This window comes from Pygocentrus nattereri, chromosome 2 (genome assembly GCF_015220715.1).
Source record: "Pygocentrus nattereri isolate fPygNat1 chromosome 2, fPygNat1.pri, whole genome shotgun sequence".
Lineage (NCBI taxonomy): Eukaryota > Metazoa > Chordata > Actinopteri > Characiformes > Serrasalmidae > Pygocentrus > Pygocentrus nattereri.
Window position 1 is genome coordinate 16,859,494 of NC_051212.1, and position 16,556 is coordinate 16,876,049.

At 39.3% G+C, this 16,556-nt stretch overlaps 1 protein-coding gene across 1 annotated transcript in view; it reads right to left on the reverse strand.

The window, feature by feature from the left end:
* Nucleotides 1-16,556, reverse strand: part of LOC108414290 (titin-like) — a 228,185-nt gene that overhangs the window by 55,956 nt on the left and 155,673 nt on the right. Inside the window, exons 20-23 of the mRNA XM_037534976.1 lie at nucleotides 10,214-10,486; nucleotides 6,090-6,365; nucleotides 2,839-3,111; nucleotides 2,321-2,608 (exon numbers count right to left, since the gene is read on the reverse strand). Of these exons, the coding sequence (XP_037390873.1) occupies nucleotides 2,321-2,608; nucleotides 2,839-3,111; nucleotides 6,090-6,365; nucleotides 10,214-10,486 (1,110 nt within the window). The remainder of the gene's footprint in view (nucleotides 1-2,320; nucleotides 2,609-2,838; nucleotides 3,112-6,089; nucleotides 6,366-10,213; nucleotides 10,487-16,556) is intronic.

Consider the following 16,556-nt stretch of genomic DNA (forward strand, 5'->3'; position numbering starts at 1 on the left):
TGTAAGTTTAAAAATTAAAAACCTCCCATAAGAATGAATGGTGGAATGTTCAGAACTTCAAATCAATGATGTGACAGCAGGCCACTCAGTCTCATATACACAGCTGTCATGCAGGGAATCTGTTTTAAAATCCTTAACCTTTTACATAGAAAGTCTATTTCAGTTTTAAAAGGTCGATAAATTTGTCCTTTCTGAAACCTCAAAATATCTCATAATTTTATCAATTAGCTCTAGAGTTATGAGCGTTTGTTTGGCACTAGGCACAGAAAACTGCCCCATTCACTCCCATGTAAATTTCTCAAAATCAGAATCTGCTTATTTCAAGATTTTCTCTGTATTTAAGTTGTCATAACTCAGATATTTTCCTCTCAATACACATAACATTATACCAAAATAATCCTCAAGGTGTCTTATCTTGCACCATCTATGAGATTAAACGACAGAGCAAACATTTCCTGAGTTATGACTGTTTGTTCAGAGGGAGCAAATTGGACTCAAAGGCTTCTCCACTAAGAGCTGCATAATAACAGAGTGTTAATTTGAATGACTCCCCCTTCCCCCTCAAACACATACACACAGACACACAGACCACACAGACACACACACCACACAGAAACACACACAAACACACACACTTGCAGCACTTTTCAAGCATTACTGCAGTTCCTTCAGAAAATGCACAACTAGATTTTAACCTGTTATTTATTTATATGGTGAAGTGCAGCATGATGAACAGACACAGTTACAGTCTGTAATTACAGTGAAAATCAATGTGTTGAAGCTTTAAAATGCTGATTTATTTCTTTCTATACTGTTTCTCAGTTACTGTATCTCACATCAGGTGAGAACATCAGAATAATGTGAATAACTGCACTGATATTAGGACTAAATTACTGCTGCTTGTTCTACTGCTTTTACATACTGGCCCACTTTCAGACAAGTGGAGTTACTCATGAACACATAAGGTAAAAATACTGAGAATCAGGGCTGAAACACATCACATGTTCCTCTTGTGTCACCTGGTAACAAAACACTGTTCCTCTGCTGTGAAGCTGAGATCTGGTAACAGACTCAGAAAGAAAGACTCACACCACACCACACACTTCTTTATACAACACGGCTGTCTGAACTGATCTTAGCTCATCTTTATTTATTAAGAACTAGAAAAGTAGCTTGTGATTTTTAGGTGGGTATGACATGATATCATTATTTTATCATTTTAATTCTGACTGGTTACAGTTATTAACTTCTATTTAATAATAACTAGAGAATTAGTGCATCATTTTTATGTTAGTACAACTTGCTGCCATAATGCCATCACATTATTATCCAGTCATTTCTGATCTGAAGAGTATGACCCATTTTTTTAATAAATAAAGAATTAGTACATAAAGACATTTTAGCGCAATATTATTAATGTGGAATCTTTATTTTCATTTCCTTTTTTTCTGTCCCCGCAACCCAAAAGGATAAGCGGTTTAGATGATGTGTGTGTCTTTGTGTGTGTGTGTGTGTGTGTGTGTACATGTGTGTGTACACTTTCCTATAAAAAAACCACATAAATAAAATGAATCTCTTAAATGTAACCTTTCACTGTGAGAGTAACTGTGTTGCTGTGTTTTGATGATGTGGGTCTGTTATCTCTCTCTCCTCTACACCAGTACTGATCCTGATCTGCTGCTATTGGAGATTTAACTCACTGCTCTGCACACTGTAAAAGGGGGACTCCAAGAACAGGATTAAGCACCACAAAACATTGTTCCTCTGCTGTGAAGCTGAGATCTGGTAACAGACTCAGAAAGAAAAAAAGACTCACACCACACCACACACTTCTTTATGCAACACGACTGTCTGAACTGATCTTAACTCATCTTTATTTATTAAGAACTAGAAAAGTAGCTTGTGATTTTTAGGTTAGTATGACAGGGTATCATTATTTTATCATTTTAATTCTGACTGGTTACAGTTATTAACTTCTATTCAATAATAATAACTAGAGAATTAGTGTATCATTTTTATGTTAGTACAATTTGCTGCCATAATGCCATCGCATCATTATCCAGTCATTTCTTTTGTACAATATTATTAACTAATTTATGATCTTTAATGTAAAATGTTAGAAATTGTTTCATCACCGATTTCAGAAATAAATTATAGATGGTAATTTAATGTGGAATCTTTATTTTCATTTCCTTTATTTTCTGTCCCCACAACCCAGAAGGATAGGTGGTTTAGATGATGTGTGTGTGTGTGTGTGTGTGTGTGTGTGTGTACAGTTTCCTATGAATAAATAATAAATAAATAAAACTACTAATCTTACCTTTCACTGTGAGAGTAACAGTGTTGCTGTCTTGTGATGATGTGGGTCTGTAATCTCTCTCTCCTCTACACCAGTACTGATCCTGATCTGCTGCTGATCTGATGGTGAAGGTGTTTGTCTGAGACTGATTGACTGCAGTTCTACTACTGCCTTTATACCACTGATATCTCCAGTCATAGTGATATCTCCAGTAACTGTAAGAGTTTATCTCACACTTCAGAGTCACTGACTCTCCAGTGAACACAGGACTCCATCTGGGCTCTACAGTCAGTGTAGCTGTGGGTAAAGCTGTGAGAACAGATAGATTACACATTCTAATTTAGAGAATTTATTTTTGGAGATTTCTAAAGATTTTTCAAAATTACAGTCAAGAATAAACCATTTCTGATGTCCCAGAAACCATTTAATACCTAAAAATAAACGCTGAAAATGGACAATCTATGAAAACCATGTTGACTACTGCAGTATTCAGAGTATTTACTGAGATTAATGAACAATGAAGAGATGATCTCACTCACCTGATACAGTCAGTGTAACAGCATCACTGGTGTGTGAGTAGCGTGATGTTCCTCTCTCTGTTCCTCTACAGTTGTATGTTCCTCCGTCAGACTCTGTAACAGAGGTGATACTGTACTGCTGTTCATTACTGATAGGAGTGGATGAACCATCTTTAATCCAGCTGTACTGCCAGTTAGAGACTCCTCCTCCCTGTATGTCACATCTGAGAGTGACAGTCTCTCCACTGAACACCTGATCATCAGGCTGTATGGACACCACAGCTCTTGGTCTCTCTGTGGAAAGAAAAAATCCTCAGGATTTTTCTTGTATGTTCATGCAGAACATAAAAGTTTTCTTGTTAAATAGCAGCATACAGAACACCTCCACTCCTTCCCAGTGAACAACACTACAGTTAATCATCATAATAACAAGATAAGTGTGGAACACAGCATTTGCTTAGATAAACTTGTTCATTTCTTACTAGTAATGTTACTTTCAAAACAAACACCTAAAGTGCACGAGACCCAGTGCACTGCAGCGTTAGACTCCTACAGTGTCTGTCTGAGAACGCTGCTTTCAGACTTACTGTAGATGCTATTCATGAATTCATATTCATGTGTTCACAGATGTTACTGAAACAGCAGCACAACAAACTGTGTATTTAAGCTGTAATTGAAATAAATGATCTGAGAATCAACACAGAATGAACAGGAATGTTTATCTTCAGTGATTTTTATCTTCATTAATCAATACTATTATTTACAAAGTAATCAAAGATATTAAGTGTTAAAAATGAAAGATGAATTATATTTGAAAAAAGTCATTATATATTTATTAAGCATTAGTTATTACTTATTAATTATGTTCTCAGTAATTAGTAACTGACTGCACTGTTAACTGATCATGTCGTTTGTTCATAGCTTACTGACTCATGAACTGTGTACTGACTCTGCAGTAGCTGCTGCTCATTACACAGTTAATGAGCTGATAAGTGTGTTTAAGTAAGGAACAATAAAACTAACTAGTACTTCTGTGTTAGTTCTGTTCATTGTCTGTCAGATGATTTACTGATTTAACTGTTTTTCCTCCACTGGGCAATGTTGTGTGGAACATACAATACTAGTTACTCAGTATTACTGTTACGTGTCGGGCCTGGAAGGGGGGGGCTTTTCTGGCTGGTGTTATTTTCTTTCTCTTTTCTATTCTCTCTCCCTTTCTTGCTTGCTCCCTGGTATGTCTCCTCCCTCGTTTGTTCCCTATCTCCATTACAGGTTGGCTGCAGTGTCAGTCATCGTCAGAGGACCCGTACCCCACTGCGGCCAATCATCATCCAGAGTTCAGACCCTGGAGGAGGGACTTGGATTTTAAAAGAAGACCGGCGAAGCTCGTGAGGAAGCTGGCGTTACCCCTGGGCTCTAAGCTGATTCTGTGCTTTCCTTACTGCTCCGCTGTTTTCACAGGACTGTGTTGTGTGTGTGTGTCGGGTTATTGATGTGGCCTAGTGCAAGTTTAAGTCCCTGGCACTGATAGTCTGTTGGTTTTCCTTTATTACAACTCTCACTCTCTCTCTCTCTCGCTGCTCCTGTGATTTCTTGGGGTTCTGGACAGGGTAGAGGGGCGCGCTCATACATATTACATCACGTAGCGGCCCAATGTATAGACACCCTAGGTAAGGGGCGGCGCCAACCCGTGTATTTCGGTTTTGTGTTGGGGAGACTAGTGCAGTCAGTGTTTTGTTTTTCACTAGGTAACTGACTCAACGAACTAGGGTAGTTTTATTTTTCGTTGGTTTTGATTATTTCTTTCCTTTGGTGCCGTCCGGGTCCAGAAGTCCATTTATTTTTTGTTTTGACAGATATAAATATTGTAAATAGTGGTGGTTGTTGTTATGAGGGGAGGGTCTCACTCACTCGTCCCCGGTGCCGTGTGAAATAAACAGCACAGAAGACGCTGAACTTGTTGTGTCTTGTTCCTTCCCGGTTCGTGCTACAAACATCACATCGAAACCATATGTTACTGGCCCCTTTTCCCCTAGGCTTAACCATGGGGTCGTAACAATTACACACATACTAATTACTACTTTATGGATCTCTAAAAGTAAAGAGACAATACTGGAAAGCATGAAATCTACACCTATTGACAGTATTTCTACACTGCTTTCTTAATATCTTCCATTTGAAAGCACCAAAGTGGTTCTTTTAAAAGGAATGCCATAGAAAACCCACTCCTGGATCCATAAATTGATTATGGATTGGAACATTATTATGATTATTATTATTATATACTTTCATTGTTATTATCATAGTTTTATCATCATCATCATTATTATTATTATTGTATAATTTCATAGTTATTATAGTTTTTAATCATTATTATTATTATTATTATAGTTTTATCATTATTATTATTATTATTACTATTATTACTACTACTACTTCCATTTTGATAGTGCTGCTACAGAATATAGTTGTGTTGTTTTATATATAGGGCTGTCAAACGATTAATCTCAGAATTTCATATAGTTAATTGTGATTAATTGCATTTTTTAAATATCTGTGTAAATGTTATAGAAAATGAGGATTTTTAAGTGAAATATTACAATTAAAATGGTGAACACATTTTATGCTAAATGCACTTATGTTAAAAACTGCTGGGACAAGAGAAAACTGAGATTTATTCTCTCACATACTAGGCAGTAATACTGAACCTACAAAACACAATTGGATTTGTAATAGATTAGGGAGCTGTAGTCTCAAATATAAGACATGTAGTCACATACTGCTGTGTCTCAGTTCAGAGATGTGTTACAAAATAAAATAAAAACTAAATAAAACTTCAATTGTGCTGAAGTTGTATTCAGTCACAGCCTATAGGACTTCACAGTACTGCGCTAACAAAAATAAGTTACACAAAGTTGGACTTCATTAAAGACATATAGTGTCATACCACAGTGCTACAGCATTGTAAACAGCATATAAACATGGCTCACTAGCCTCGTTTACATGCAGCCTCATAATCCGTTAATAATCCGAATAACAGCTCAATCAGAATAGAACTAATTTATGATCTTTAATGTAAAATGTTAGAAATTGTTTTGTCACTGATTTCAGATATAAATTATAGATGGTAATTTAATGTGGAATCTTTATTTTCATTTCCTTTTTTTCTGCCCCCGCAACCCAGAAGGATAAGCGGTTTAGATGTGTGTGTGTTTGTACACATTCCTATGAATAAATAATAAATAAATGAATGAATAAACTATAAATCTTACCTTTCACTCTGAGAGTAACAGTGTTGCTGGGTTGTGATGATGTGGGTCTGTTATCTCTCTCTCCTCTACACCAGTACTGATCCTGATCCTGATATGCTGCTGATCTGATGGTGAAGGTGTTTGTCAGAGACTGACTGACTGCAGTTCTCCTGCTGCCTTTATACCACTGATATCTCCAGTTACTGTGAGACTGTATCTCACACTTCAGAGTCACTGACTCTCCAGTGAACACAGGACTCCATCTGGGTTCTACGGTCAGTGTAGCTGTGGGTAAAGCTGTGAGAACAGAAGAAAGGACAGTAAAAGATTTTTCAAAATTGCAGTCTGGAATAAAACATTTTCCAGACTGCACGTCTGACGTCTGACGTCCCAGAAACCTTTTAATTTCTAAAATAAACACTGAAAATGGATAATCTATTAAAACCATATTAACTAATGCAATGTTGACTATTGCAGTATTCAGAGTATTTAGAGTCAGTTTCATTAACGCATGTTTCCAGTCTGGTCCTGGAGGCCCACTGCTCTGCACACTGTATGTTCTCCTGTTCATAATAATAATAATAATAATAAATTTAATTTAAAAGCGCCTTTCTCGACACTCAAGGACACTGTACAAAATGTAGGGTTATAAGGGGAAAAAAAAAAAAACATCAACAGAGAGAGTAGGCTAATTTGAACAGGTGAGTTTTAAGACTTGATTTGAAAAGAGGAAAAGAGTCAATGTTACGGATGTCAGGTGGGAAGGAGTTCCAGAGTTTAGGAGCAGAGCGGCTGAAAGCTCTGCACCCCATGGTAGTCAGACGAGCAGAAGGTACAGAGAGATGAATGGAAGAGGAGGATCTGAGCGAGCGGGTAGAAGTTGCGATTTGGAGAAGATTTGACAGATAAGGGGGGGCAAGATTATGTATGGCCTTAAATGTGTGGAGGAGAATTTTGTATTTGATCCTATATTTAACAGGGAGCCAGTGGAGCTGTTGAAGGACAGGTGTAATGTGTAAAATGAGTTTTAGTGATAATACGGGCAGCTGCATTCTGAACCAGCTGAAGCTTATGGAGGGATTTATGAGGAAGGCCAAAGAGAAGAGAATTACAGTAGTCAATGCGGGATGTAACAAGACTATGAACTAGAATAGATGCAGTATGGGGGGTGAGGGAAGGGCGTAGACGATTGATGTTATGCAGATGGAAATACGGAGACCGGGTTACATTACTAATGTGAGAGCGGAAAGATAAACTGTTATCTAAGATGACACCCAAGCTCTTAACCTGAGGTGAGGGGGAGACTAATGTACTGTCAATTTGGATAGAGGAAATATCCACTTTTGATAATGTGGATTTGGAACCGCAAAGCAAAATTTCAGTTTTATCACTGTTAAGTTTTAGGAAATTAGAGGTGAACCAGGATTTTATTTCAGATAAACAGTTGGAAAGGGAAGAGGGCGGGAACAAAGTACTTAGTTTACTAGATAGATAGAGCTGGGTGTCATCTGCATAGCAGTGGAAATGGATGTTGAAAGAGCGAAAAATATTGCCAAGGGGCAGAAGGTAAATGATGAAAAGTAGGGGCCCCAGGACAGAGCCCTGGGGTACACCAGAAGAAACAGGGGAAGACTGAGACCTGAAAGATTTGAGTTGAATGAACTGAGTGCGGCCTGAGAGATAGGAATGAAACCAGTCGAGTGCGATATGATTAATGCCAATGGAAGATAGTCTGTTAAGGAGGATAGTATGAGAAATAGTGTCGAAGGCTGCGCTCAGATCTAGAAGAATGAGAATGGAAAATAAACCAGAATCAGCTGCCATGAGAAGGTCATTAGTGATCTTAAGAAGAGCCGTTTCTGTGCTATGGAGGGGGCGAAAACCAGACTGGAATTGTTCATAGAGACAATTTTCGGATAGGTAGGAATGAATTTGAGTAGCAATAACTTTTTCAAGTATTTTGGAAATGAAAGGGAGGTTAGAAATCGGGCGAAGGTTATTAAAGTTGTTGGGGTCTGAGCCAGGTTTTTTCAGAATAGGAGTGATAGCAGCCGTTTTGAAGGGCGTAGGAACAATTCCACTACTGAGTGAGGTATGAATAATGGCAGTTATGAGGGGGAGCAGAGAGGAAAGACCATATTTAACTAAGACTGTAGGGAAAGGATCAAGCTGACATGTAGAAGGTTTTGATTTGCTCATGAGATCAGAAATGACAGATGCATCTGGAAGCTGAAAACAGGAGAGAGACTGACTATGTGAAAGAGGTAGAGAGAAGGAGAGAGGCTGTGGATCAGGACAGATGTTCTGGTGGATTTTATAAATTTTCTCACTAAAAAACGACATTAAAGCGTTACAAGTATCAGTTGAGTAAAAGTGGGAAGGTAGGAAGGATTTGGGTTGGAAGAGTTTGTTGACTAGATAGAACAGTGTTTTGGTGTTCCCTTCACTAGAGTTAATTAGACCAGAGTAATAGGAGGATTTAGTTTGAACAATTACATCTTTATACTGCAATATGTGTGTTTTGTGCATTTCTTTGTGGATGGTAAGACCAGATTTTCTATAGAGTCGCTCGAGCTGACGAGCTTTAGCTTTCATTAGCCGTAGTTTAGGGGTATACCAGGGGGCAGAATGAGTGAAGGAAACAGGGCAAGTTTTCACAGGAGCAAGAGAGTTGAGAATATAGGTTAAATTATTGTTATAGTGGTCAACAAGTTCATCAAGCAAAGATGAACTGTACAGTTTCAGATTATTGTCCAGGCTGGAGGTGAGGACATCCTTATCAATGTCTTTGATGTTCCTAAATGAGATGAGACGTGATGGCTTGGTTATGGAGAGACATAGTGTAATGTTAAATGAGAGGAGGAAATGATCAGTAACATGAGCTTGGACAATTAGACAGAGTGAGACCAGAACAACAGATTAAGTCCAGTGTATGTCCTTTTATGTGGGTAGGAAAATCGATGAATTGATTAAATCCAAAATTCTCCAGGCAGGGTGAGAAGTCTTTGGTGAGAGGGAGATTACTGCAGTCCATGTGGATATTGAAATCCCCCAGCAATATTACATTAGGTGAGAGAGTAGATAAATGAGTGAGTAGAGAGGCAAAATCAGTTAGAAAGTCATTATGTGGCTTAGGAGGACGGTAGACTGTAGCGATGATGGTAGGAGAGGGTCCAGGCACTTCACATGCTAAACATTCCAGAGAACTGAGAGCAGGCACAAATACAGGGAGGACTTTCCCATTCTCGCGGTGAAGTATCGCGAGACCTCCTCCGTGACCTACTCCACATGGTTGACAAACATAAACAAACCCAGGAGGAGCAGAGTCGTTGAGTTGTGAAAAGTCGTTAGGTTGTTGCCAGGTTTCAGTTAGACAGAGAAAGTGAAACTTGCGCTCAGCGAGGAGATCTTGAATGAGATGTCCCTTGTTCGTGAGTGAGCGGATGTTGAGAAGACCGAAGTTGACGGTAGTGTAGTGGTGTTTGGCCGTAGCATTAGCTGATCTGGCTAAGCTAGCAAGCACGCTGTGGTTAACACGCCGGCCGGTATTCCTGCGAGGGCGACGGGTGGTGGACCAGAATGATGGAATTTCAGTAGAGCTATTCTGCGAGGCAGAAAAGCAATGTCCGGGTGAAAATGCAGCACTGCTGACGGAGGCTCATACCGGAGAAGTTCAGCAGCGGTTTATTGGAACAGACCTGTCGCAGGTTCAAAGAAGAGCGACAGGACAATCCAAACAATCGCAAACCAGGTAAACAACTGGCTCGCCCACATTGTAGAGCACCAGATAGATAACGTGTTGATGAGACGACACTAAATTCCCAAACTTTGTTGGACATAGAGAGACGAGTCCACCGATACTGGTGAGAATATGCACCAAAAAGTATCGCAAAGGGAAAGAAAAAGCAACCAAAGAAAAAAGGAAAGAAAAAGCAACCACTGTTCACATGATCTTCAACTCAGTAAGGGCTTGTTCTTTAGCTAACTGGATGGATCAGTTGGTGTACGCATAGCATGAAAATGTGCAGAAAAGGGGGTCTCCAAGAACAAGATTAAGAACCACCGTGGTAGCAAAAAATATCTGGTCTCATCTGTGTTGCTGTGATACTGAAATTAATGACCACTGAAGAGATGATCTCACTCACCTGATACAGTCAGTGTAACGGCTTGACTGGTGTGTGAGTAGCGTGATGTTCCTCTCACTGTTCCTCTACAGGTGTATGTTCCTCCGTGAGACGCTGTAACAGAGCTGATAGTGTACTGCTGTTCATTACTGACAGGAGTGGATGAACCATCTTTAAACCAGCTGTACTGCCAGTTAGAGACTCCTCCTCCCTGTATGTCACATCTGAGAGTGATAGTCTCTCCTCTGAACACCTGTTCATCAGGCTGTATGGACACCGCAGCTTTTGGTCTCTCTGTGGAAAGAAAAAATCATCAGGAGAAATCATTGTAATGAAGATTTTTTCAGCAGCATACAGAACACCTCCACTCCTTCCCAGTGAACAGCACTACAGTTAATCATCATAATAACAAGATAAGTGTGGAAAACAGCATTTGCTTAGATAAACTTGTTCATTTCTTACTAGTAATGTTACTTTGAAAACAAACACCTAAAGTGCACGAGACCCAGTGCACTGCAGCGTTAGACTCCTACAGTGTCTGTCTGAGAACGCTGCTTTCAGACTTACAGTAGATGCTATTCATGAATTCATATTCATGTGTTCACAGATGTTACTGAAACAGCAGCACAACACACTGAGTATTTAAGCTGTAATTGAAATAAATGATCTGAGAATCAACACAGAATGAACAGGAATGTTTATCTTCAGTGATTTTTATCTTCATTAATCAATACTATTATTTACAAAGTAATCAAAGATATTAAGTGTTAAAAATTAAAGATGAATTATTTTAAAAAAAAAGTCATTATATATTTATTAAGCATTAGTTATCACTTATTATGTTCTCAGTAATTAGTAACTGACTGCACTGTTAACTGATCATGTCGTTTGTTCATAGCTTACTGACTCATGAACTGTGTACTGACTCTGCAGTAGCTGCTGCTCATTACACAGTTAATGAGCTGATAAGTGTGTTTAAGTAAGGAACAATAAAACTATCTAGTACTTCTGTGTTAGTTCTGTTCATTGTCTGTCAGATGATTTACTGATTTAACTGTTTTTCCTCCACTGGGCAATGTTGTGTGGAACATACAATACTAGTTACTCAGTATTACACACATACTAATTACTACTTTATGGATGTCTAAAAGTAAAGAGACAATATTGGAAAGCATGAAATCTACACCTATTGACAGTATTTGTACACTGTTTTCTTAATATCTTCCATTTGAAAGCACCAAAGTGGTTCTTTTTAAAGGAATGCCATAGAAAACCCACTCCTGGATCCATAAATTGATTATGGATTGGAACATTATTATTATTATTATTATTATTATTATTATTATATACTTTCATTGTTATTATTAGACTTTTATCATCATATTATTATTATTATTATTATATAATTTCATAGTTATTATAGTTTTTAATCATTATTATTATTATTATTATAGTTTATCATTATTATTAGTATTATTACTACTACTCCCATTTTGATAGTGTTGCTACAGAATATAGTTGTGTTGTTTTATATATAGGGCTGTCAAACGATTAATCTCAGAATTTCATATAGTTAATTGTGATTAATTGCATTTTTTTTTAAATCTGTGTAAATGTTATAGAAAATGAGGATTTTTAAGTGAAATGTTACAATTAAAATCGTGAACACATCGTTTTATATATATATATATATACACACACACACACACACACACACATATATATATATATATATATATATATATATATATATATATATATATATATATATATACACACACACACACACACACACACACACACACACACACACACACACTGCTAAAAAAATAAAGGAAACACTTAAACAACACAATATAACTCCAAGTAAATTAAACTTCTGTGAAATCAAACTGTCCACTTAGGAAGCAACACTGATTGACAATCAATTTCACAGCTGTTGTGCAAATGGAATAGATAACAGGTGGAAATCACTGGCGATTAGCAAGACACACTCAATAAAGGAGTGGTTCTGCAGGTGGGGACCACAGACCACTTCTCAGTACCTTTCTGCTTTCTGGCTGATGTTTTGGTCACTTTTGAATGTTGGTGGTTCTTTCACACTCGTGGTAGCATGAGGCGGACTCTACAACCCACACAAGTGGCTCAGGTAGTGCAGCTCATCCAGGATGGCAAGAAGGTTTGCTGTGTCTGTCAGCGTAGTGTCCAGAGGCTGGAGGCGCTAGCAGGAGACAGGCCAGTACACCAGGAGATGTGGAGGAGGCCGTAGGAGGGCAACAACCCAGCAGCAGGACTGCTACCTCCGCTTTTGTGCAAGGAGGAACAGGAGGAGCACTGCCAGAGCCCTGCAAAATGACCTCCAGCAGGCCACAAATGTGCATGAATCTGCACAAACGGTTAGAAACCGACTCCATGAGGATGGTATGAGGGCCCACGTCCACAGATGGGGGTTGTGCTCACAGCCCAACACCGTTCAGGACGCTTGGCATTTGCCAGAGAACACCAGGATTGGCAAATTCACCACTGGTGCCCTGTGCTCTTCACAGATGAAAGAAGGTTCACACTGAGCACATGTGACAGACATGACAGAGTCTGGAGACGCCGTGGAGAGCGATCTGCTGCCTGCAACATCCTTCAGCATGACTGATTTGGCAGTGGGTCAGTAATGGTGTGGGGTGGCATTTCTTTGGAGGGCCGCACAGCCCTCCATGTGCTCGCCAGAGGTAGCCTGACTGCCATTAGGTACCGAGATAAGATCCTCAGACCCCTTGTGAGACCATATGCTGGTGCGGTTGGCCCTGGGTTCCTCCTAATGCAGGACCTTGCTAGACCTCATGTGGCTGGTGTGTGTCAGCAGTTCCTGCAAGATGAAGGCATTGAAGCTATGGACTGGCCCGCCCGTTCCCCAGACCTGAATCCGATTGAGCACATCTGGGACATCATATCTCGTTCCATCCACCAACGTGCACCACAGACTGTCCAGGAGTTGGCGGATGCTTTAGTCCAGGTCTGGGAGGAGATCCCTCAGGAGACCATCCACCACCTCATCAGGAGCATGCCCAGGCGTTGTAGGGAGGTCATACAGGCACGTGGAGGCCACACACAATACTGAGCCTCATTTTGACTTGTTTTAAGGACATTACATCAAAGTTGGATCAGCCTGTCGTGTGTTTTTCCACTTTAATTTTGTGTGTGACTCCAAATCCAGGCCTCCATTGGTTAATAAATTTGATTTCCATTGATGATTTTTGTGTGATTTTGTTGTCAGCACATTCAACTTTGTACAGAACAAAGTATTCAGTGAGAATATTTCATTCATTCAGGACTAAGATGTGTTATTGGAGTGTTCCCTTTATCTTTTTGAGCAGTATATATATATATATATATATATATATATATATATATATATATATATATATATATATATACACACACTAGATAGATAGATAGATAGATAGATAGATAGATAGATAGATAGATTTCCGCTGAAGTATTTCCTGTTGTAATTTCAGAGTCAAGCAAGATGTGAAATGCTAGCTTAAATCAGTGAAGCCAGCGCAGAGCTGCAATAAGCGAGCACAATTCCCGTGTGCTGCTTCTGAAGCACCCAGTTCTTGTTTCTCTGCTCTTAGTGTCATTGCGCTTGTTTTTCTAACTTCAATTTGACCTTATTTCTGCGCTCTCGCATTAAAGACAGTCATCTTACTCCATACCTAAGCCTTTAAAGGAAGCATTACAGATGGCTGAGAAGACTATACCCGCATGTGAGCTGTATAATAATAATAATAATAATAATAATAATAATAATAATAATAAATCATGTCATATAGCGCCTTTCACAAACCCAAGGTCACTTCACATAGCATTGGCAGGAAACAAACAAACAAAAAAAAAAACAAAACAAAACAACAACAACAACAAAAAAACTATGCAGAGGAGGAGTCAGAAAAATGTGCATTAAACAGAAAAGTATTCAAGTCCGATTTAAAAGAGGAAAGAGAAGAGCAGCCCTTGAGGGACTGAGGAAGAGAATTCCAGAATTTGGGGGCCATGGCAATGAAGGGCCACCCTCCCAAAGTGGAGAGTCTGGTGCGTGGAACAGCAAGTAAGTTATTGCAAGAAGACCTGAGAGAGCGAGACGGAGTGTAAAAGTTCAGCAGCTCTCTGAGGTGGGGGGAGCAAGATTATGCAAGGCTTTGAAAGTGAGTAGTAAAATTTTTAATGTTATATGGGACAGGACCGGTAGCCAGTGTAGCTGAGAGAGAACGGGGGTGATATAAGCTGAACGCTTAGTATGGGTGAGCACTCTAGCTGCAGAGTTCTGAATGTACTGTAGCTTTTGGATAGACTTTACAGGGAGACCAATGAAGAGGGAGTTACAGTAGTCAATAAGGGACATAATGAAGGCATGAACCAGAGTTTTGGCATTTTTATCGGTCAGGAACAGTTGGAGATGAACAATGTTACGTAAGTGAAAGAATGTAGTCTTAGTGAGGAACTTGATATGCAGATCAAAATTAAGTGATGAGTCAAGCAAAACACCAAGATTTCTAACAACAGGTGCAGACTTACCGAGCAGGCAATCAATACTAACTGAATAATTGAATGACTTTTGTTTATGTTTATGTGTAAGACTTTATTATTCTACGTTTTTTCAGTGTTTAGCATGAAAAAGTTATTATGCATCCAAAGCTTTAAATCAGAAATACAATCAATTAGTGTACTGGGAGGGGAATCCGAGGGTGTGTGTGTGCTGAGATATAACTGAATATCAACATAACAATGAATTTTTAGGCCATGGCTACAAATAATCTGCCCAAGGGGTGAAATGTAAATTAAGAAAAGTAGGGGTCCAAGAACTGAGCCCTGCGGGACACCACATCTAACAGGAGAGGAGGAGGACTTCTGTGGGCCTAGTGTAATAAACGGTGTCTGTCTGTAAGATATGACCTGAACCGCTGTAGGGCTGTGTCAGTGATGCCAATAGAGAAAAGACGAGAAATGAGAACATCATGATTAACAGTATCAAATGCTGCAATTAAGTCGAGGAGAAAGAGAATATTGAGAGAACCACTATCTACAGACTGGAGAACATCATTAACAACTCGCAGAAGAGCGGTCTCAGTGCTGTGGTGAGTACGGAAACCAGACTGGAATGGCTCATAGAGGGCATTATCACTCAGAAATGTCTGGAGTTGGGAAGCAACCACTCTTTCCATTACTTTAGCTAAAAATGGAAGGTGTGAGATGGGTCTGTAATTAGAAAGAGACGTCGGGTCCAATTCAGGTTTCTTAAGTATCGGAGTAACTGCAGCAGTTTTAAGGGCAGTAGGAACAGAACCAGAAGAGAGACATGAATTTATCACTATAGCAATTGGGGTGTTGATTACAGATGGACAGGCCTTGAGTAGAGGGATGGGGGCAGGGTCAAGCTGACAGGAGGAAGCATTACACTTAGTGATGAGCTCAGAGACAGAAAAGGAGTCAACAGGTGTGAAACAACTTAGCTTTGTGTTCAAAGAAGGAGAATCTGTAAAGGAGAACGGCTGGGAAGCAGAAGAAAAGAGGCTATAGATCTATTTTTCTTGTCAAAAAAATGAAGAAAACCTGACATTGCTCAGCTGAATGGGGGCACGCTGATACAGGAGGATGGAGGAGTTTGTTAACAGTTCAAAAGGGTATTATTTATGATGGAGGAGTAGTAGTTGGAGCGGGCAGTATTAAGGGCATCCCTATATTTGTGGGTGTGTTGACTGTAAAGTAGAAAGTGGACAGTAAGGCTCGTTTATTTATAAAGGCACTCAAGACGCCGACCAATGGCCTTCAGTACCCTTAGTTCAGGGGTGAACCAAGGACAGGAGCGGGTGGCAGGGAGAAGTCTATTCTTAAAAGGGGCAAAATCATTAAGCAGTCCAGAGATAGTGTCATTATAGAGAGAAACCATGCTCTCAGGGGATGATAGGTTATGTAGGTCAGACAGGGCTGAAGACTGAAGAGAAGCAGCAAACAGATTGAGATTGACAGACCTAATATCACGATAAACAACAGATTTTTTTGCAGGGGGGAGGAGTAGAAAAATGAAAACTACATTCAATGAGCTTATGGTCAGAGATACCAGAAACTGAACCAGAGACAGAGATGTCATTCAAACCAGTAGAGCAGAGTAAATCAAGAGCATGACCATGAGTGTGAGTAGGAAAATCAACATGCTGTATGAAGTTAAAACACTCTAAAGCTGAAAGGAACTCAGATGTGAAAGAGCATTCAGTATTCTTCATTATTTGTGCCCATTACTGGGGCACTTGTTTGCAAGTTTTGTCAATTTAAGCTTGATCATATAACATTCCAATTTCTTGATTATTTG